The sequence below is a fragment of the Nelumbo lutea genome, chromosome 1 (assembly GCF_056320005.1).
Source record: "Nelumbo lutea isolate HS-2025 chromosome 1, American lotus-T2T, whole genome shotgun sequence".
In the NCBI taxonomy this organism is placed as follows: Eukaryota; Viridiplantae; Streptophyta; class Magnoliopsida; order Proteales; family Nelumbonaceae; genus Nelumbo; species Nelumbo lutea.
In genome coordinates this window covers 90,246,365-90,269,687 of record NC_142684.1, presented here as the reverse complement: position 1 = coordinate 90,269,687, position 23,323 = coordinate 90,246,365, and the positions used below count along the sequence as shown (strand labels likewise).

At 42.0% G+C, this 23,323-nt stretch overlaps 1 protein-coding gene and 1 pseudogene across 2 annotated transcripts; both read right to left on the bottom strand.

Annotated features, from left to right (window-relative positions):
• Positions 1 to 133: 133 nt before the first annotated feature.
• Positions 134 to 1,380, bottom strand: LOC148876062 (zinc finger BED domain-containing protein RICESLEEPER 3-like; annotated as a pseudogene).
• Positions 1,381 to 18,922: 17,542 nt separating this feature from the next.
• Positions 18,923 to 22,788, bottom strand: LOC148876061 (STAY-GREEN-like protein). 2 transcript variants are annotated; one of them, XM_088965990.1, is made up of 5 exons: positions 22,196 to 22,788; positions 21,123 to 21,299; positions 20,744 to 20,902; positions 19,681 to 19,827; positions 18,923 to 19,452 (listed from the first exon to the last, which is right to left on the bottom strand). In XM_088965990.1, exons 1-5 carry the CDS (start codon positions 22,355 to 22,357, stop codon positions 19,336 to 19,338), a joined length of 762 nt encoding a protein of 253 aa, XP_088822116.1. In that variant the 5' UTR covers positions 22,358 to 22,788; the 3' UTR covers positions 18,923 to 19,335. The 2 variants fall into 2 exon arrangements, with proteins under 2 accessions (XP_088822116.1, XP_088822117.1); XM_088965991.1 differs by having other exon boundaries at positions 19,645 to 19,827; positions 22,196 to 22,658.
• Between the last annotated feature and the right edge of the window lie 535 nt (positions 22,789 to 23,323).

The following is a 23,323-nucleotide window of genomic DNA, read 5'->3' as shown; positions in this document are numbered from 1 at the left end:
AGGCCAATTACATGTCCTTCTCTCTTAAAATCCTTGCCTAATTTAGTAAAAATTTTTGTTGAATCACAGACATTATATCTGGACGAGTTTCAGAGCCATCTCCCTCCATATTCCCTATAAATAGATGCCCAGATCAGGGCAGTTTTCCAACTTCTGTAACAGTCATTCTGTTTGAAATCCTGAAATCCCTGAAGCCAAGTTCAAGCTTCATCCCCTGTTTTTCAGACTTAACACCAAAATCACTTATCTAGTTCCGTGCCTTGTTCAAATTTCATTTGAAGTCCTTTCAGTTGTAGGAAAGTTTATTTCAATGTTGCATACGAGAGGTAAGCCTCTCATTCTATTGTCTCTTTGCTTTTAGTTTAGTTTTAGATTATTTATAGTCCTAAAATCCTTGGAAACTTGCACTCAAATTTCCTTCAGATTGAGAAAAAAAAAGTAGAGGGGCGAGGTCTTAGGGAAACCAGTGCCTAAGACCCGATAACATCACCTCAAATCAATTATGGGTGAAGTTGTGAACGTTTTTGCTAGATTTCAGGAGCTTTGAGCAATCCTATTAATTGGTGTTTTGTTGGAATTTGAGCTTGAATTACTCCTGTAATGGGCTGTTATAGCAGTTTGGAGAGAGGGGTGCCTAACACATTCCCTCTCCTAATCTTTGGAACCCAATACCTTTTGGTTTAGTGCTTTTCCTATGGAGGACGGAGTCACTATCAAAGACTTAATTTAAAATTTTTAAATCTGAAAATGAGGGCCCATTTCCTCTAAAAAAATGGGTGGCGACTCTATTTCTTTGAGTCGACCATGAGATTCTCGAATCTTACACCCCAAATTTTGTTTCGAATTCCACATATCGGTGGTTAAGCTAATCTTACAATCCAAACCATCAAAGTATTTGTACAACTCCTTTTCATCCAAGTAAATCTTCATGGCATCATTCTTTATTGTATTTCGAGAAACAAGCCAAAATGATGGTTGAAGATTATTGAAAAATATTTGAAAAAACTCTTCTTCAATTATACTAAAAGGATGTCCATGCTTTATTAACATCTTTGTTAAGTCCATCCAGCTCTTATCTTTGTCAAATTTTAAGTTTTTTACAATTTCTTGTTCACTTGTGTCCTTTTGTTTTAATTTAGGACATTTTGGTACATGCCCTAAAAGGTGGCTTGTTCCTTTAGAACTTCCACCTATACATTATTTTCTACAATGTTTACAAATAGCTCTCTGCTCCCTAGAATCCAATTTTATTTTCTTAAAATGCTCCCATGCTTTGGACCTAACCCTCTTTCTAGTAGAGCTATATGCCATAGATGATTCACTCGGGTTTTCAAGCACATTTGCATTTTCAGCACTTGGTTCATCCATCCTTAATGCATTAAGAAAAATAAATTAATTAATTTTCACCAACATAAACAACAAGAAAGTATAATGAGATTCAAATGATAACACTTATGACTTTATCACTAATATGTAATAAATAGTAAATAAGCTCAGTTGTTCCCAATGAGTTTGAAAGAGATTAAACAAAACAAATAAATACAGTAATTGTGAAACAGTGATTCCATAAGACAATGAGATTGTTTACAAAAAAGGATATCAATGGATTGGATATTGGTTCAATCTGATCAGGTCTAATACGAGTCCAATACAGATAGACCAAATCCATTAAGTCTGGACTGGTCCAATTCAACATTATCTTATTCCGTCCAACCCATCCAAATTAATTTTGATTCGGATAGGGTCCAACCAAAACCATAAAAACACATTAGCCTCAACATCTCTTTGTTGTCATAAAACTAGAGCTGTAGTTATGCACTTAAGCCTACTAAACTAAAGCTGATTCTATTTTGTCAATAGGAATGAGATTAGTAACTAGATCAACTGAACATTTTTTAATCATCTGAGAGACTAATACTAAATGATTCTATTACATTCTTTTTTCTTTGGACTTGTGATTTTTTTTATTTTTGTATGAAGTCTGCATGCTTTATTTTCTGTGTCATTTGAAATCTCGTATAGTTTGCTTATTTGTTTTTTGTTGTTTTAAGCAAACTCTAAAACAAACATGCTTATTTGTTTTTTTTTTTTATCTTTTTTTTTGTTGTTTTTCGTCAAACTGTACAAGACTTGCTCTGAGAAATAAGCAAACTCTAAGAATTCTGATGTCTGGACAACCCCATTCTAATTGATTTCTCCCCACCTCTGCCCTGCAAGTGAGTTTGCCAATTCATTGGTACACCTAGGTACCCAGTTGAATGAGTTATTCAAATTGGTGGCCATAGGTTGTGCCTAGTGGTGATCATTTTTAGGTCAGCCCAGGCCCAGACCCAGCCCAACCTGTACATATTTGCATATATATTATTTATACATATTTATATATGATATTTCATGTTATATTTTCAGCTCGGCCCAGGCCCAGGTCCAGCCCAGCCTGTACATATTTACATATATATTATTTATACATATGCTATTTCATGTTATATTTTCATCTCGGCCCAGGCCCAGACCCAGCCCCAGCCCAGGCACAAAAGTTTCTGGCATTCCTAGGTGGGCTCCCATGGAAAATCAGTAACTTAGTTTTGGTGAAAATCCGAAAAGACAAAATCAACTTTTAATAACTTTAACATGAAATTACTCTAAATAATTTATCCGAGACTTTTTAAAATCAGTCATCTCATTCTTTTTGACTGTGTTTCTTCTCATACAACCCAAAAATAGATCAAATTAAATCAGACTCTAGAGCAATGAAAGACATGATTGGATTTCAGCAAACAATCTACTCAACAAAGAATTTGGTGGAGGAAAAGGAGAACTTCAAAACAAATCAAACCATCAATAGTTCTCCAAGAGGTACTAAGTACTAAGCTAATATTGATCAAGGATCTGTTCTGATGGATTTTATTGGATAGCACAAAGTCTGAGTACAAGGAAAATAAATATGACTAAGAAGATGAGTTCAGAAGCAAGGATTTAAATCAGAACAATATGATTAGAAATAATGGCAGAACCTGAAAAACCATAAGACAAAACATAATCTGATTCCAGACAATATAGTTATATTGTATAAACCATATAGGAAAACAAACACATAACAGACCTGGAATTAGTTTTCAGGTAGCAAAGATGAAGAAAATGCAGTCTAATTTTTACAAATGAAAAAGAAAAAATTGAACAAAGCTAGTAACCAAGTCCAGAGCGGTACATCAGAAAATATCACAGTTCAAAAAAGGGAGACTTGGGGGGACTCAAGTGGGGAGTTCTTGAAGTTACTCTTGAAGTTCCTGAACCCCAAACCAAAAACAATACAAAACTAAACTGTTTGGAATGACAGAGGAGAGAGGAAATACCTGAACAAGCGAAGGATCTATCTCTGGATAGAGAGAGAGAGAGACGAGATAGATTACACTAGAGACTGGGGAGTGCCGTTGGTCATCGGATAACACCAGAATGATGGAATGATGGTCAATTAGTCACCATTGCTATTGGTTAGAGAGAGACGAGAGAAAACAACTGGAGAGATACTACCGCCGGAAGTACTGTCGGAGTTCGAGGAATACTACTGCTTGAGAGAAACCTTCTTCATTCAATTGCCGGAGGGAGTAGTGGAGGCGTAGAGTGTTAGCTAGGTCTTCGAAGAAAATTTTGTAGAAAACTTCAAACGAATGAACGGACCTTTTGATTCAGCGACTTTATCCAAATTCGATATGCATTATATATGAACCACTTAAATTTGGACTGGTCCAATCCATACAATTATTTAGACTGTCTGATGCGTCCACAATACCTTCGGATTGGATGAGATTCAACCCGAAACTGATCCATTGACACCCCTACTCATGGCACGTCTCGAAGGTGCTTCTCATATTTCGCCCTCCAAGTTGGTGGACTTTTTGACTAGAAGACCCATGGAATGGGTAAAACGATCCTATGAACACCAGATTACTAAACTACTACAGAAATTTAGCTTTACTAACTTTGTTTATCTAAATAGACAAGCTAACTATAACCTATAATAGGGCTAGTAACGATCATGTACAGTTTAAACTTCTATTATCAATAAAGCTGCTTCCTCTTCTTTTTTGCTAAAAAAATGTTGCTGAAATCAAGGTTTTTAAAATCGATCTCGACAAATAATTGGTCAACGTTTTTTGATAAATCCGGTTTTGGGAAAAATGAAATCTGTCACCTAACTGATTCCTGGTTTTTCTTGTCCGATCGTCTGGTCCAATTCGATTTTGAAAACCATGGCTGAAATTGCCACGATTAATTTGAAGGAGGATCTTTGTTATGGGCTAAGGGACCCAAGGATGGGTTTGGGGAGCCCATAGGGCCAACAGCTTGATAGGATGACAGGAGTAGGGTTTCAGTGGACACAGAAGTTGCCAGGTGGAGTTGATAGTTTCAGCCAGTTCTATGGCCCCTGTTAAGAAGGGTAGAATAATACCCAATAAACCCAAGCAAGCGATGCCTCAGCCCAGCCCGAGTTGTCTTGGGCGTAGCAACTAGCAAGGTTTCTGCTTCGATTGATAAATTTGGGCTTTCACCTGAGATTCGGCCTGGCCCCTGACGACGTCTATGTTTCTGGGTTGGTCACTGTTTTTCCTTTGGCCTGACGGCCCCGACCCAACCCGTCCAAGATGCACTCCGAAACTCTTGCCAAAGCCCTCCGATTCTTTCTCTAACTCGGTCTGTTCCCATCTACCGTCAACAACCTAGACAAGATCTACTGCCCAATGGGCAGTGCCCATCATAAACCCTCTGCTTCTCTCTCGGTGTTTGAACTATGACAGCATTGCAAGGAGCAAATAATGGATTTGCCATTGCAGTCTTGCAGAGATCCGCAGAAGACAATTACATATACAAATTCTACTTTTTTCATCTGGAATTTCATTCTACTCCATTGCAATCTTGCAGAGATCCCAAGAATTTCATGCAAATTCTGGCATTTAAACACTTTGTCCTTAAATAACTGTGGAAACCTTGAAGAGCTTGGCGGGAAGGTAGTTGTTGTCTGTGACTCCGTTTGAGAAGAAAATGCAGGGTACAGGAAGGCAAAATGATTCGAAGTGTAATTTGGGCCTTCACGGCCCACATTTTTGTGCCCGCCCATACTGTACCGGGTCGTGCCATTCCGAAATGACTACTGTATTGGAGTCGTGCCGGTACAGCCCATGCAGATTGGGGGTGGGCCCAGTACAAGCCCAAGCTCGTATCCGCAGGCCTTGGGCAGTCAAAAAATTATAAAGAAGTAATGAAAAAGTGAAAGAAAAAATGACAAATTCAAGAAGTCTATGAAGTAATGTTAGTTCACCCTCCATTCCTCCAATGCATTTGATACTGTTTCAAGAAGTATGTGTGAACTGACGTGGCCTTTTTAACAGCCTAAGGGTGTGATCCATGGACAGCCATCTGTCTTCCCACCGATGTGGGTGTTTACCAATGGAGAAAACTGTGAATTGTGGCTGATTTTGGTTGATTGATGCAGCATAGGCTTGCCCCGTCGAGGTAGCCAGAGTGAAACTTTAAATTCACGAGTCTTTAACCTTCCCTTTCTTCATCCTTTTTTCATAGACTTAAATTCGGTGATGTGTGGCATAGCAAAGTAATGGGCTGAAATCTAAGTTGACAAACGCTAGACAGCTCAGCCGACACCTAGCTTCAGAGACTACTCCAAAAGGATCAAAGGGGAGTGGGCTAAGGGCCTGATTTGGGCCCACTGAGGTCGAAAGTACAGAGTCGAAACACGAAACTCGAAACTAAACAATCTGAGAACTCCAATGCATCGTGGGTAACGGATGACATGGATTAGGGAAGTAAATATGTAACAAAATCTCATACGTCCACATGGCAAGATTAGGATATGTGGCAATTAAGAAACCTATTCCCTTTGTCTCATCATTTACATAACACAACTTTCTCCCACTCGAAGTTTTTCGCTTCCTCAGTTGGTAAAGGGATGTAGACTTGTAGTTCCCATTCACTGAAGCCATCTGCCTGGGTTGGGCTTCTTGGGCTCCGGTCTGGAGCTGGGCCTGTAAATATGAGTTGTAACCTTTCCAAACCCAACTAATATCTTGAAGCCCGGCCAACCCTGCCTCAGCCCTACCCGAGTTGTTTTGGGTTTAGTAAGGTTCTGAGCCTTCTGGCTTCGACTGATAATTTGGGCTTTGAGTCTTTGACCTGAGATTGGACCAGGTCCCTTGGATCTAGGTTTTCAGGGTTGGGCTTGGGCATGGTTTATCCTTAATCCCGATCCATTCCGTCTAAGGTCCACCCCGAACTCTTCTCGTAGTCAAATTATTTTTGCAAACTCGTTCCTTCTCTATGCCTTGTTGTCTCAAAGAAACGAAGAAAACCCCTTCACCGTCAGCCACTCTGAAACTAAGTATGGCAGCAAGCACCACTACGTCGACAACCTAAAATAATAGCTACGGTCCATTGCAAACCTCTCTCTCTCTCCCTTTCCCTCTCTCTCTGATGCAGGGGATTTGGCCAGGAGAGAACGTTCACCGAGCATGGAGAGGAAAACAGAAAAAAAGAAAAGCAAGATAACGAAAAGAAACGAGAAAATGAAAATAAAGGATTTCAGGTGTTAATGATCCATAAACGATACTTTAAATTAACTTCTCATTTCATGAAGAATCTAATATATAGATTAATATCAAGCGTATCACCGCATATAAAACATATCACTACATAGGAGTTTACAGGATTAGTAACATCACAAACATGAAGTTAAGCAGAATAACGGGCGACATACAAGAAACAGCGTACGTAGTAGAGAGCTAAGCATCTTCATGGTTGCAGAGAAGAAAATTAACGGCGTTACGAGCCATATTCTCCAGCTTGTGGAAGAGACAAGCAAAGATTGATACGGGGCGTTACCGCCGCACCATAGCCACGTCAGCCACTCTGAATATTTCGCTCTAGATTCTCCGTATATGTTAGTATTGCGCTGAGTGTCTCATCATTAATGTAATGGTCTCCAACCGCTTATGATTATAAATGATTGAATAATGGAAGTGGATGATTGAACTTGCTTTTATCGTTAGTATTCTCTTGTGTCTCGCTTCTGGCCATCCCCTTCGAGCGGTGATTCTCACCATGGCTTGGGGAAATTCGAAGCTCTCTCCCTAACAATGGGAAGAGGTTCTTAACATCGTGGTATCAGAGCAAGCGAATCCCTAGGCAGCTCAGATATTGGCAATGGAGGATCCTATAGGAAGCCTGGAAAAATCCTATGAAGAAATGAATATGAAGTTCGCTGAAATGCTGGAGCGTCTAAACTACATCGCTTGGCGAATGGACCAACAAGAGGAGTCCCAATACCAGTCATCCGCTGGTGGTGGCTTCGGGAAGGGGACGGAGAGCTTGGGGGCAATAAGGAGCGGCTTCTTCTCCTCGCAGAAGTTCTGGAAGGTGGAACTGTCGAAGTTTGGAGGCACCGGGCTGGACGGGTGGCTTCTCCTCATCCAACAGTACTTCTGCCTACAGGAGGTACCTGAGGAAAGTTGGGTTGCAGTGGCGAGCCTTGGGTTTGAAGGACGGGCAGTGGAGTGGTATAGCTGGTACAAGGATCATCAAGCTAAGCCCACTTGACGTCAATTTATAGTTGCCTTGGATGCTCAATTTAACAGGCCCCTGGGAAGCAACCATGTGGGCGTCTAGCGAAACTCTCTCAAACCTCCACCATCCATGAGTATGTGGAGGAGTTCCAGAGGAGTTCTAGTCGCATGAAAGGGCTGAACAAAAAATCTCTAGTCAGGTGTTTCATTGCGGGTCTCAAAACAGAGGTACGAGCAGGGGTGGAAAAGTTCAAACCAATGACTTTAGCTAGAGCCTTCCACCTAGCATTGTTGGAGGAAGAAGAGTGGATAGCTCAAAGATGGACTGTTAAACCGGAGCACTTGCGACCACGTCCTACAGTGGCAAGCGACCCTTAGGCGAGCAGGTTGTCTCCAAGGAGGTTTCTGGAAATTCGCCAGCTCACACCAACGAAAATGAAAGAGAGGCGGAAGAAAGGATTATGCTATAGCTGCGAGGAATGCTATGTCCCTGGCCACCGGTGCAAGGTACAGAAGTTATTGTGGATCAACTGGGAAGCGGAGGAGGAAGGTGACGACCCTAGTCCGACCTTGGAGGAGGAAGCCTACACCGACCATCTCCGGGGTTGAAACCCCACAAACTATGCGCTTAAATGGGATGGTAGGGGCACTTCCAGTGACCATTCTGGTGGACTTAGGATCTTCACACAACTTCATGGACCCGAGGGTGGCGATGAAGGCAAGGGTGAAGATGACTTCCAATGCCAGGTTCCGAGTAACGGTAGCAAACGGGGATCAGGTATCCAGACAAGGCCGCTGCGATGGAGTCCGCATCCGGACACAAGGGGCCGAGATCACTATAGATTTCTTCTTGTTATCGTTGCCTGGATTGGATGCCGTTCTCAGAGTCCAATGGCTTCGAACCTTAGGCCGAGTCACATGGGACTTCAACAGCCTCTCCCTAGAATACCAAGACCAAGCCAGCATTCACCTTCTACATGGCCATCGACCCCCTAAATTTTGGGAGTTGTTTCCTATTACAGATATTAGACAACCACAGCATGACGGAGCCCACCATTGATCCCGGGGTCCAATCAGAGGTCTTTGAAGAGCTGGTGGGTCTACCTCCTCCATGGACCTTGGACCATGCCAATCCGCTACATTAGGGGGTGGCACCAATGTGTGAGTCCTTATCGGTATCCCCATTATCACAAAGGGGAGATAGGTCCAAGAGATGCTCAACCATGGGATCATCCGGCCCAACGTAAGCCCGTTCTCCTCACCGGTGCTACTAGTGAAGAAGAAAGATGGAGGCTGGAAATTCTATGTAGACTACAGGCAGCTGAATGCAGTAACAATGAAGGACAGGTATCCAATGCCTAACATCGATGAACTTTTGGAGAGCTGCACGGATCCCAGATTTTCTCCAAATTGGAACTTCGAGCCGGTTACCATCAGATCCAAGTACAGGCCTCAGATGTTCCTAAGACAACATTTCGAACGCATGACAGTCATTATGAATTTTTTGTGATGCCCTTTGGGTTGTCCAATGCACCGGCCACCTTCCAAGCACTCATTCACGAGGTAAAGGATTCCTGGGACTCACAGGGTACTACTAGAAGTTCATCCAAGATTATGGAAAACTGGCTCGACCATTGACCGGACTGCTCAAGAAGGGTGCTTGGGACTGGAACCCAGAAGCCGAGGACGCTTTTCCAAAGGTTGAAAGAGGCCTTGACATCCACTCTAGTACTGGCGTTACCATATTTCAATTCTCCCTTCAAGCTGGAGTGTGATGCGTTAGGTGCTGGCATTGGCGCCATTCTATCACAACAAGGGAGACTGATAGCCTTTTTCAGCCAGGCACTAAACCTCACCAACACATCCAGATCTACATATGACAAGGAACTCTTAGTAGTTGTAACAGCAATCCAACGGTGGCGACAGTATTTCTTGGGGCAGTAATTCGTAGTTAGGAGCGACCATCAGAGCTTGGGATACCTACTCAAGCAGAGGATCACCACTCCTTACTAGCAACGACTTCTCAGCAAGATCATGGGGTATGACTTCACATTGCAATATAAGAAGGGTTAGGAGAATGCCACCTCGTCGCCGCAGTGGGTAGAAGAGCTACGCCAGGAACAGGAGCGGGATGAATGAGTGAAAGGGTTGATAGAGAAGACTAAATAGGGACAGGCCCTAGCATAAAGTACATTTGGAAGAACAGACGAGTATGGCAAAGGGGACGTGTGGTTCTTGAGCTAACCTCTGCCTACTACCGGAAGTTGTTTACCGATGCTCACTCTAGTCCCTTGGGAGGGCATGCTGGTTAGCACAAGACAATGCAACAACTTGGAAGGATCTGCTTATGGAAAGGGTACAAAAGGCAGATGTGTCAGTGGATCCGCGAGTGTGACACTTGCCAGCGGAACAAGAACGAAAAAATTCCCACTCCAGGACTACTGCAGCCCTTGCCAATACCGAAGTACGTTTGGAGAGACCTATCATATCAATGGATTTCATTGATAGACTGTCGCCTTCTAATAAGAAGTCAACTATCATGGTGGTGGTCGACCGATTGACCAAGTATAGCCATTTTGTGGCCCTATCACACCCCTACACGGCTCAAGTGGTCGCTCATGCGTTCATGGAGCACATCTTCAAGCTTCATGGGATGCCTAGCAGTATCGTGAGTGATCGGGATCCAGTCTTCACCAGAAACTTCTGGAAGGAACCGTTCCGTCTCCAAGGTACGCAACTACAGATGAGTTCGGCCTACCATCCCCAGTTTAATGGGCAAACTGAGGTGGTAAACCGGACCTTGGAGGCATATCTATGCTGCTTTGCTGGATAGAGCCCGCAAACTTGGACCAAATGGCTAGCCTTAGCAGAGTGGTGATATAAAACCTCTTACCACTCTATCCGCACCACCCCATTTCAGGCAGTTTACGGATGCCCTCCTCCCAACCTTCTCACCTACATTCCCAGTACCACCAAGGTTCAAGCAGTAGATGAAGAGTTGAAGGATCGGGAGACGGCACTGATGAAGTTAAAAGAAAACTTAGCTTAGGCACAGGAAAGGATGAAGAAGCAGGCAGATCAACGGAGGACCGAGCGAGAGTTCGAAGTAGGAGATGAAGTCTTCTTGAGGCTACAGCCGTATCAACAGGCTTCCGTCGCTGCCCACTGCTCGCAAAAGCTATCGGCCAAACATTATGAACCTTACACCATCACTGAGCGTATCGGGCCGGTAGCCTATAGGTTGGCCCTTCCCGCAAAAAGTCGGATACACCCGATGGTTCACATGTCATTGCTGAAATGCTCGGTCGGGGATCCGGCCCGTATTCGACCCGAACTACCACCACTTACCCCTGGAGGAGACCTTCTTCCTTACCCAAAAGCAGTGCTTGATAGGCGTATGATAAAACAAGGGAACCGGGCAGTCACCGAAGTCCTCGTACAATGGGAAGGGACAAGCCCGGCCAATGCCACGTGGGAATTTCTCAGCCAGATGCTATGTCGCTACCCGACAGCATGCCTCAAGGACAAGGCATTTCCCGAGGAGGAGGGGGTGATACGGGGCGTTACCACCTCACCATAGCCATGCCAGCCACTCCGAGTATTCTGCTCCAACCACCTGACAGGTTGTTAGTATTGCGCTGAGTGTCTCATCATTAATGTAACAGTCTCCAACCGCCCATCATTATAAATGATTGAATAATGGAAGCGGATGGTTGAACTTACCTTATCATTAGTGTTCTCTTGGGTCTCGCTTCTACATCCCCTTTCAGTCGTGATTCTCACCAAAGCTCGAGGAAATTCGAAGCTCTCTCCCTGGCAATGAGAAGAGGTTCTTAAGAAAGATCTTGGCGCTTCATACTTCCTCTCACAGGAGGAAGAGAAACCATGCGTCCATTGCTGCTCATTCACGGTCCAAATCCTTTAGCCTCTGCCGTCTTCATGCTTAAACCCAAGGAATGGAGGAGAGGGAAGATATCAGTGACGATAAAAACACCAGTGAAAGACGCTTTTGGTGGTCGATCTTTTTTAAATTACACCTTTGTTCATCCTTGAAATTACATTTGAGTCCATATTGTGACCATTTTCTCATGAACCTGAGGGGGTAACGGTCTCATTTAACTATAGGCAACATGTCTGCGTATTTTGTATTTCGGCAACATGCCAGCGTCATATTTTCTAAGTACTATTATCCACGTCATATTATTATATTATTTAGTTACTTTTGAGCCCCATCCTTTAATTTTTATAATATTTAAGCGTTATGGATATTATGACGAGTTAGTAGTTACTCATCAACCCCAGTGGTAAAAGTGTCATTTATCAAAACAAGTCAAAAGCGAGATAGATTTCTTTGACATAATTAAACACCAAAATAAATGGATAAATAAATTAAGATTTCTAACAGAGCAACTTTTTGCCCAGAATATCAATAAAAGATAATAATTTTATAAAATAACAAAAATGAGGTAACGTTTTTTTGAAAATATCAAAGAAGGGTAATGACAATGTTCATCGCCTCCCTCTTTCTCTCTTCATTGTCTAAAATGAGGTAACGCTTTTTTGAAAATATCAAAAAAGGGCAATGACACAGTTCATCGCCTTCCTCTTCCTCTGCCCTTCGTTCTTTTCTCTCTCAGTCTCTCGCACTCAAAAACCCAAACAAAAAAAGAGAAAGAAACACAGCGATGGCGCCATTTCTTTTTGTCTCGCTCTCTTAGAGATGATGTACGTGTCGGTGCCATTGTAGCGATAAAAAGGCGTCACTCTCTCAGTCTCGCTCTCAGCGGTTGAGAGATGATGTACGGTATCGGGAAATGGCGTATAGAGAATAAAGAGGCAGTAAGAACCGTGAGAACCGCTCTTCCATGTACAACGAATAAAGAGGTGTCACTCTCTTAGCGACGGTAATCTATCAACTGAACACAGCGAATAAAGAATCGTTAGTGCGTCCTTTTTCTCGTAAGAACCGCCGTTCTCCAATAGGTATACTAGAAGTGGGACGACGCCATTTCATGCGAGAACCGCCGTTAATGCATCCTTCACCAAGGTTTCAAATCCGAATACAGAGGAAGAGGAAGATGAATAGTATCATTGCCCTTCCTTGATATTTTCAAAAAAAATTACCTCATTTTTGTTATTTTATAAAATTATTATCTTTTATTGATATTCAGGGCAAAAAGTTGCCCTATCTACTAGAAACCCAATAAATTACACGACCCCTCTCATACTATGGGGTCAATGATAAAGACCCCTTGCACTATTTTTTGTTTTTTTTGCTATAAAGACTCCCCTAAACTTTGGCCATTAGACAAATACCCCCTCCATTAATTTCTGAAAAGATTTTCAATTGGTAGTTTAAAGTTTTCTAAATGTTCAAAGTTCAAACTTTGGTTCCCTCGTGTAGTTCGGTTTTGTAGCATGGTCATGTAACTCGGTTGTGTAGCGCAGTCATGTAGCTCAGCTGTGTAGCTCGGTCGTGTAGCGCGGTGCCAATGCAGTGGTCTGTGTGTGCTATGTATGGTGTGCGTGCATGTGATGTGTCGGGCAATCAACACTTTACTTGAACAAGGTGCTCTTCATTATCATCGAATCATTGATAGTACATCCGAAGGTTTTGTGTTCCAACTCCTCAATATTGGTCGGCCATCAAGGTCTTCGAGCCTGTAGGTGCCCGAACCAAGAACCTCAGTGACTCTATATGGCCATTCCTAGTTTGGTCCTAGCTTGCCTTCCTCAGGTATGGGCACAATGACTTTGTGGAGGACAAGGTCACTTGTCTTGAACTCACATCTTCTGACTTGGGTGTCGTAGTATTTTGCCATCTTCTGTTGTTGTGCTACCATCTTGACATGTGCTCAGTCCTGGGCTTCCTCGATCAGGTCTAACTCTGTGCGTAGGTGCTTGTTGTTCTGTTCCTCATCGAAGAGCTCAATTCGGAGGGTAGGAAAGCTAATCTCTACAGGTATCATAGCTTTAACTCCATAGGTCAGGCTGAAGGGTGTCTCTCTGGTGGTTGTCCGTGGAGTAGTCCTGTATGCCCAGAGTATGCTTGGCAATTCCTCGACCCACCTCCCCTTGGCCTGATCTAACCGAGTCTTCAAGCCGTAAAATAAGGTTTGGTTGGTTACCTCGGTCTGCCCATTGCTCTAGGGTCGATGTACGGTGGTGGTCCAGTGATCGATCTTCAGGTCGGATTTGCATCAGGCCAACAAGCGTAGTTGCGATTACGGATTTGCATTAGGACTTCAGACCGCAACATCTTGAGCAGTGTGAAGTTCCGATAGGTTGGTGGGGGTGTTTGTGGTCTATGATCGGGTTGGCTGTCTTGCCCCTTATGGTCCCAGTCTAATCTTTCTAACTTCCGCTCCTTAGTATCTCTCTCCTCTTGTCGGGCCTCTCTTCCTCGTCTTGCAGATGTGTTTACGGAGGGTTCTTGGAGATGGGGAATTGAATGGTGACAGGCAGAGGCCGTGTTGAATAGCGGTGACAATCATGAATTGGTTCAGGTTTCTAACCTATAGTGCCTCTTTGTTGAATCTTGCCATGTAGTCCTTGAGAGATTCGGCTTTCCTTTATCGTACCTACATGAGGCTGGCCGAGGTTTTCCAATGCTTTTGACTTGTTGTGAACTGTGCACGGAACTAAGTTTCCAGCTGCTTCCATGACGCTATTGAGCATGGAGGTAGAGAGGAATACTAGGTTAGGGTTGGACCTGTGAGGGTGGCCACTAGGGCTTTGCACATCAAGCCCTTGGAAGATCCCTACAACATTAACTGAGCCTTCAATGCCTCAAGGTGGTCGGCAAGATTGTTGTTTCCATCGTACTTGCAAGCTAAGGTGCATGCCATCTTGTGGGAGATACCTCATCCACAATCTCCTAGGTGAAAGGTGGTTTCTTGGCAGTTGGTGCAACTAGTTGCGTGGGCTGATCTACAACCAACGTCGTGCTTCTCTGGCCTTGCTTGCGCTCTAGCTCTTCCAACGCTGTTGGAGTCCCCGAATCTTGTTATCCCTATGGTCTGGGGCCGTGGTGTGCATTGCTCTTTCCTTCTTAGGCCGCACGGTGTGGTCCTTCATGGAGCTGGATTCGGGAACGGAGACCACATGAGGCGGCGTTCGTCTACTGAGCCTTTCTTTGGCGGGGATCCGTGTGGTTTGGTGTGTCTTGCTCTGAGAGCGGACGGAGGGGGCCGACCTTCTTGTTGCATCTTTCTTTTCTTGGTTGGACCGCACCACACCCTTGTTGGGCGGTGCCACGGATCCTAGGTTTTGCATCATTTCGAAGATCTTGTCGACCTTCTCTTGCATTGCTCGAAAATGCACAGGATCAACTACAACTGGAGTATGGAATTTTCTGATGTAGAGGGCTGCGATGCCAAGACTCCCGAGATGGGGATCGGCCTATTGACCGTTCGGGATGGTTCTTGGGCATCTTGATCGCTTTTTTTATTGCACGGTGAGGAAGGAAGGATTTTGGGGAAAGGCTTTTTGTGTGTTTTCCACAGACGGCGCCAATCTAATGCTTCTCAATTCGAGGTGGTGCACGAACTAAGGAGAGCAACCAGATAGTCCTTGCTGGAAGGGCAGGGCTGAGCTACAAGAATGAGGCCGCACTTCAAGACCTGTGATCAAGAAATGAGAAGTTAGAAGTCCGAGGAGTTATCCTCGGGTAAGTACTCCGACTTTCAAGTCAGTAGGAGGTGGTAGATGGTTGGGTCGAGCTATAAGGATGCTGGTCCAAGCTAAGTAGCAATATGGGTGTTAGAAGTTGGATCTCTTACATTGAGCATGTAGTACATTTTTATAGTCGAAGATCCATCTCCTGGTCAGATTGGGCTTCCAAGGTTGTCGGGATGAGGTCAGCCACCGAGGTATTCAAAATAAAGCCCCATTCCCAACAGAATCGTCTTCCTTACTCCTCTTTATCCGTAGTTGTGCTCATTTGTGTGGCACGTATCTGTCATGGCTGAAAGGATAAGATGGGGGGGCACAATAATAGCGTAGCTAAGAAACTCTAACAGCAATGAGTAACTAATCAATTGTTAGAAAATTTAGGATACTTTAAGAAAATATGTAAATAGTAAGTGTTTGGATCATGGTTGAGCTGGTCTTGAGAGACACATGGCCACCCAGTCATCGTCCAACCACGTCGGCCTAGTTCGGTCGAGTTGTGCCGAGATGGCCGAGCTAGGTCGACGTGGTTGGACGATGAATGAGTGGCCATGTGTCTCTCAAGACCAGGTCAACCATTATTCAAACACTTACTATTTACATATTTTCTTAAAGTATCCTAAATTTTCTAACAATTGATTAATTACTCCTTGCCGTTAGAGTTTCCTCACATGCCGCATAGTAATACCCTTATTGGTATTGATTTTATGGTTGAAACTTTTCTCTCCCTCTCTCTCTCTCTCTAGTATTGAAATTCAACAGGGATCTGGTCAGTGCGCAACGTGGTCGTGGAGGCCGTCTTAATTAAAGGAGCTTTGGTCGTGCAAATCTCTTCTGAAACGGCTGCCAGCCCTAGTCCCCCTATGAAGCCTACGACATAAGACATAGCTAGACCAGTCATTTGTCGGCTTTCTTGTTCATTGAACCTCATTAAAGAATCTTGTCATATCTAAAAACTTGTCACTTCATCATCTAGGCACATGCTCTGTTTTAGAAAACACAAAGAACAGGACAGTGTTTCCAGTTTTGAATCTTCTTTATCCTTTGTCGCTCATTCGCCAACGATGCTAGTCACCATTGCTTCGGTGAAAACTGAAAACTATATTCCAAATGTCATTGAAAAAGAATAGTTGCGGGAAATGATCTGTTCTATGAAAACTATATTAACCGACTGTCTTCTCCAATATGCCCCTCAAGTTGGAGCATCTGTGATGCTCAACTTAAACATGATGAGAGAATTAGTCTGCTGCGCCCAATGCTTTAGTGAAAAGGTCGGCTGGTTGACAGGAAATATGTGGGAGCTGGATGGTCTTATCTTGAACGTGTTGATGCACAAAATGATAATCAGTATCGATATGTTTTATACAATTGCGGAAGACTCTGGTTTCTAGAACGATTTTCCTCGTGCTTGGCTGCAAATCTGGATCTGAAAATGTGCATGCGTTGGAAGAGGAGGTGTGACTAAGCAGACAATTTGCCGATTAGTCATAGACAACCAGCACCTCACCTTGCTCAGTGCACCACTCACGTAGCTGTACTAGGTTGCGGTGGCAGAGCCTTCCAACCCATCATAAAACCATGCCCACAGTGCAGGGCATGTCGCTTTACCAGGACATGCTGACAGTTTTCCAGATAACCATTGTAAGCAGTACCGGAGTCCAGAGCTCTACAACTCTATCAGCTTCAGAGAATTTTTGTACTTAGCACCAGTGATGATTTGAGGGAAATGTGTCACTCAAGAGCTATAAGAACGGATTTGTCGGAAACCAATATACGACCGTCGAAAAGCCACCAAAAGTAAATAAACCGGCCATCGAATGCGACTTCCGGTAGTCATCTAGTAAGTGTGGAGCAAATTACAGTTTTTGAAAATTTATATCAATTGGGTTTTAATTTGAAAATTTGAGGAATAGAGGAAGGCATATTGGACATTTTGTTTTTTTCGCTAATACTTATCAATAATGTCAATTATCAGGGTACATTAAAACAATATATAAATAATAAGGTAAAATTAATTAATTAACTAAACCATATAGATAGTTTAAGAATTTTATTGTTTTTATTAGGCTTTTTTTGCTCATCCAACAAGGTTGATAGGTGCTTTTAGTGCCACCTATTGAATCACGGCCTTCCCTCCGGTATGAAAGCAAAAGTGGTGGAACGCCACCGTGGTGAAGTCCAGCACTGTTGGTTTGGACTTTGGACTACTATCCACCTGATACTGGAGACATTACAACCGAGTAGGCATATGAGATGAGCTCACTCACCGGCAGAACTTTCGGTGCAAGTAACCGGATGCTGGACCAAATCCTTCTTGAGCGACACTGGGCTTACCCACTTCGTCTTCTTGTTGAAACGCGACTATGTTGGCACTGTCTTTGGCTCCATGGTGAGTCTTGAGAGAGCTAATGAGTTTCATTTTAGCTTCTCCTCCACTATACAGCCTGGATGGACGGAATCACCTTTCTTCCATAGGGCCAACACGTGTTGCAAGGTCTCACGTTTGATTACACAATCACCTATCCTACATTTATTCAGAACTCAAGTATATTGGTGGGATTACAGGAGAGAGGGTTTTAGACTTTTAGTGGACAGAGAATGGTCCGGTGGAGTTGGTAGTTTCAGCTAGTAGTCTTTTGGAATTGCCAGATGTGGCCATATTAAGAGGGGTAGAATTAAAAAAAAAAAAAAGCAATAATATTGCCAAATATGAGTCAAGAATCACACCTACAGAGTATTATTCTCTTAATATTGTGATGTAGAATACCAGGGTAATTTGGCATCTTTTTCTATATTTCATACGTTTGGAGTGCATTCTTTTTCTTTTGGGGAGATGGGCGGCAAGTCTTCTTACAGCAACTTCGTTGTTTCAAACAACGAAAAAGATTAAAAGAAAAAGTTCAACATACATTCAGTAATATTAAAAAAGCTTGGTAATTTTTGAAAAAAATAAAGCTAAAGTTGGGCCAGAATCTGGAAGGAAAAATATTACCTAAAGTTATAGCAACCAAAATTGCTACCTTGGAAAATATGGAGAATTTATGCAAGACTTTATGGTCTGTCTGCGAGAAGCAGAATAAGGAGAGTTATGGGACAAATAGTCCCCCAACTCACACTAGGAAAAATCTCTTCAGAGTTTAGATTTTAGAGGGCTGAACGTGAATGATATGTTGAGGCATATGTATTCATTCACTTTGCCATATCCAACATTAATACCTGTTTATATAAAGATATAGAGCCCTCTATGGCTCTATCCTTGGAATCTCTATACATTGTTACGGTGCACTATTTCTTTTTTCTTGGGTCTCGCCATTCAGGTGGAACCTTTACTCTCTTTCATTCAAGACTTGCTTGAAGGAGTTTACATTCACACTGCAAAGATAAAACCTATGGTGAGCACATGGGAAGTTCAGGCATATTTTAACTTAAAGGATCTGAAAACAAGGATAATATCATAAGGCTCAGTTTAGAAGGAGTAAAAATACAAATATGTAGAGCGCAAAGCCTCATATTTTGTATGTATTTGTACTCTTTCCAAACTGAGCCTGAGAAACAAATTTCCATGGATTAGGTCTTAACCTCAATCAAGAGAGAGGTGCCCCTGCAGCCAAATACAAGCAAATGAACTACCAACCACCACAGGCAATTTAGTCATTCTAAAGAGAAGCATAGTGATACAAGTATTGGCATTCAATGGCAAAGCCTAAAACTGTGAGTGACAAGAAAGAAACTTACAGATAGTACAGTGTTTCATTGTACAAACATGAATACAAGAATTAAAGGAAATACAAATGACAATCAATCATCAATTAACAAATGAATGATTGTGCACATATGGTGACTCAAGCCTTCCCTTTGGAAAAGGACTGTAATAAAGAATGAATGACAGCCTCAATCTAATCTTTGTTTCAATGTAAGGCGAAAGATGTCATTGTTTTGTATTGTAGTGTAGTTACATGTTTGGTCCATCCCTAAAGGCGTCATTCAAGTGCTGTTATTGGTGTCTCATTGATTCTTTGGCTTTGAATAGTAAATGTTAGAAAGATAGAACCATGATAAGGTAGGCCTTGAGGTGATGTAATCCAAAAAGTACATATTAAAGCAAGAAGGCTACAAGGGCTTGGAAGATAGATTTTGGACTTCCCCACTTCTCAAGACGACGATCTTCCTCACCTGTACCCAATAAACTTGGCATTTGATCTCCTTGATTTCCCTAAAAAAATAAGAAATTTTCCAAAGATATTGTCAGGACATCTGGATCTCATTCCTCTTCTAATACAATTTCTAAATCAAGATCAAATTTAAGTGACTCATCCATGAAACTTCAACCTTTAAATGGTTAGTAAGGTCATAACAGACAGATCAGTTACAAATATTGAAATCAAGGAAGTGTACAGATTCATACATCTTATTGGCCATGCTTGATCCATGTGTATTTTACCTGAGCAGCATCCTTTAAGGGGCCCCAACATTCTACACGATTGTACTTCTTTGAACTGGAATGGAAATAAACCCAGACCAAAGTCTCTAACAGCTCTGGATGCTCTTTGAAAAGGATCGAGTCTCCATGTAGAACAGCCTTAAGTACCTACTATGCATTGCAATAACAACAAAAGATGTCACCCTGGATCCATTTAACATAGACTTCCATACAACAGAGGTCAGGCAATAACAATGAGTAATGTGGTGCAAATTTGACATAATACAATTCAGCAAAGCCATATTCATAGTTTCATACTATATGGGGTTGGCTCAATTTGGTGAAAGTCAAAAACTCTAAAAGGACCAAGGGAAAGAGGGAAAAGAACTTGAGTTCTAGACTTATAGTTGTTAGAAAAACACTTTTTAAGGCTAGGGTATATACACTGTTCATTTAAATATCAGGTTTGGTCTCACTTTATAGCCTTATTTCAGGTACTGGGTAATTCTTAATGACCTATCTATGTCGATTCTTTTCAGCCAAAGAATTCATACCAATTGCAATATGTAATTTATGGAAGGAACAGAACCAACAATTTTTTGATAGGAATGAGTGTTTAGCCCCAGTGGTAGAAGGGAAGATTGAGTGGTTGGTAGTTTTTTTGGGTGTCTATTCTTAAGGATTTTAAGGGTCTAAAATATGAGCACTACTGTGGGCAGTTTTTATCCATCTTTGTATGTCTGGAAGACTAGAACATGTATATGTTATACTTGTACATTGCTTCTAAATCATTAGCCATGTAATGTCCATGTATATGGGCCTGTGCAAATTCTATTGTGAAGTAAAAGAATTATCAGAATGCACTCGGATTTGAAGGTCAATAGAATTGACTCTGCACAAGGAAAATTGGTGTTGCTGATTCACAGGGACAATCTTCTAGTCTTAGTATTTTCATGGTTGCAAAATTAACTACCATAAGAGGACATATGAAGATGCTTTACCAAATAGATGTTCAGAATGGCTATGGAAGAAGGTCAGATCAGTTGCTAAATAATGTGGATTTTCACCGTGCAGACGAACTCACCAAAGGCAACTCCTTGGTAAAGATATGATATCTGAACTCAGCTACCAGGTCAAGCATTGGATTTGGACCACTCACATGGCAGTGTACATGCAAAAACATCTCTTCCTTCACTTTCTTCCACTCAGCCACTACATCATCCTTGTTGTACCAACCTCTCAACTACCACAAAACACAATATAAACTAAAATAAAACATCCATGCTTTCAATGGAAAGAAACAATGATCTACTAAATATGCTACTATTCTATTAATATTATGGTCCCTACACAAACAAGGTGCATATTTGCAATGCGTTACCACTGTCAAGAATATATGTAACCAAGTTGTCTTTGTAACAGGAACATGCCTCAAATGAACAATAAATGTTAAGAATGCACACCTGATCAAGGTTGATGGCATTGGAGACAGATAAGGTTAAATCAGCTGTAATATCACAATGGGAGAGGGTATAGGTTCTTGGTATAATTCCAGTGTATTTATCCATCCCTTCTCCAATGAAAACTACCTTCAATTTCGAGGCTTCAAATCTTGCCGGGGGGCCCAAAAGCTTAGCAGCCTGACAACAAACATCTTTCAACATGAGATCCAAATTTGGTGGTTTACAAGCAATCTGGTACTTTCTCCAATCAACAATAACTGGAGGTTCCAATTTAGGGAGAAGAAAGGGTAAAAAGAGAAGCAAAGGGAAAATATATGGTTCAATACCAAAGAGCTCAGTTTTTGCAGAACTAAAAAAACCTTGAGGTCACCTGTGTCTCAATTCTCACCAATCCAATGTTGATCTTCATCATTAAGCATATATTTGGGGAAACCAATTAGGAAGAAAAGCATTAGTGTTTCTTTCATGCTTGTGTAAACTGAGAATTGACTATGTACTTACTCAAGTTTCCAGTCAATCTCTCTTGGCATTTTGCAATAAACATCAGTCATTCTGTCAGTATATATATTCAGCATAGTCTGAACATTCCATTCAGTTTAGCTAAGTCTTATCCGAACTATTTCGGATTGCTAATAAAATCCTTTTCCAACTTGGCTTGATCCAGTTTAAATATTTTCACCACTAAAAGCTAAATTATTAGAAATGGTTCATCCTTTCTTTTCTTCTTTTTTTTTTTTTTTGTGTGTATTATTTTATTGATAAGCAACTATTAGAAATGTTTGGTCCAAATTCAGGGATCATCCTCAATCATCAATACAGAAAACACAGTCTAAAATATCTATATTAAAAAAAAAAAAAAAAAAACATATCCCCTAAACATTAATGTGTTCTCTAGAGAAAGATCACGATTGGTAGTGATTGATCGTATCCTTGATTGTTTGTTGAACCAGAATAACACATTTCAGCATCCAATGAAATCTTAACAAATGAATTAAAAAAAAAAAAAAGAAAAGAAAGCAATGACAACAAAAATAAAAGATAAAGGAAGAGTGAAAAGCAGAAAATAGGGAAACCTGGAAAACGAGGGGGTTGTAGGAGGCTCTCCTCTCGCTAACAGAAGAAATGAAGACGGGCATGGGTCTCTTGTAAGAGTTGGCGTTGGTAGAGGAAAGCTTGTTGCAGTTGCAGAAGACATCCCTCCTGGGTGAAGCTGAACCAACTGTGTAACAGGCCATGGAAATTTCAGTAAACGACTCTTCCTTCTCTTCATCTTTCACATTTCTCAACAACCCTGAAGCCCTTCCATTGTCTCTCAGCCATTATCTCCCCCTCTCCTCTCTCTATTTCCTTTCTCCGTGTGTGTGCAGAAGAGAGAAAGAGAGAAACGGCGAAGCCGGTGGCCAAGTGGGTGTGGATAGGAGAGAAGATAATTGGCTCTCGACGGTCTGTGTTTTGTGGACTCAAATTCTCAGACTCAGACGGTCAGACCCCACCAGAATACAAAATCTATGCCAAGTCCCAAATGCCAATGACCACAAGTTACTTTGCAAGCTTGCTTTGGTCTCTATTCATTTGTTCGAAGGTCTGAAACTTTGGAGAGAAAGGTAGACGAAGACACGTCATCTGTCTTTCCGGCTTTCCTGGTGAGTTGGAGGATAATGATAATGTGATGAGGAAAATAGCTAACGTGGTCTTAACTTCATCACTGCAGCCTACAGGGGTCGATGCGGACTACGGACTACCTTAATCCACCAATCCTGACTGTCCAATAGGTGGGGCCGTCATCTGACGTCAAAATTTCACATAAAGATATGGATGACGTGGCTATAATTTTACCGGTTGACGGTCCTTCCAAGGAAGAAAGGTAACACCACTAGGAAAATCTAAAATATAAGGCGGGGTATGGAGCTGAGGTGGATTGGATATCAAAATCTGGAGGGAATCGGTTCGATGTTCTGGATAGGTAGAAAACTAGCAACCCGATTACGCCATTTCTTTGAAATTACTTAAAAGTCCCTTGTGTTTTCCGATAAATGATTAATTCCCCCTGTTTCTTTTTCTCCTTTCCTCGCAAAAATTGGTAAATGGTGCTTTAAAGGCCAAGTTGAAACTTTATTGGAATAAAGATTTACATTACCCCCCAAAAAAAGGAGATTCATTTTAATTAAGTAGGTTTCATTGTTTACTTGATCAAGTGAAGG

Bases quoted from the DNA above. Each gene is read 5' to 3' on its own strand.
- LOC148876061 (XM_088965990.1), bottom strand. From the start codon at position 22,357: ATGGCCTGTTACACAGTTGGTTCAGCTTCACCCAGGAGGGATGTCTTC. The intron at 20,903-21,122 runs GTGTGCATTCTT...GTTTTGTGGTAG, and splicing joins ATGCCATCAACCTTGATCAG to TTGAGAGGTTGGTACAACAA. The intron at 19,828-20,743 runs GTGAGTTCGTCT...AATGCATAGTAG, and splicing joins TTACCAAGGAGTTGCCTTTG to GTACTTAAGGCTGTTCTACA.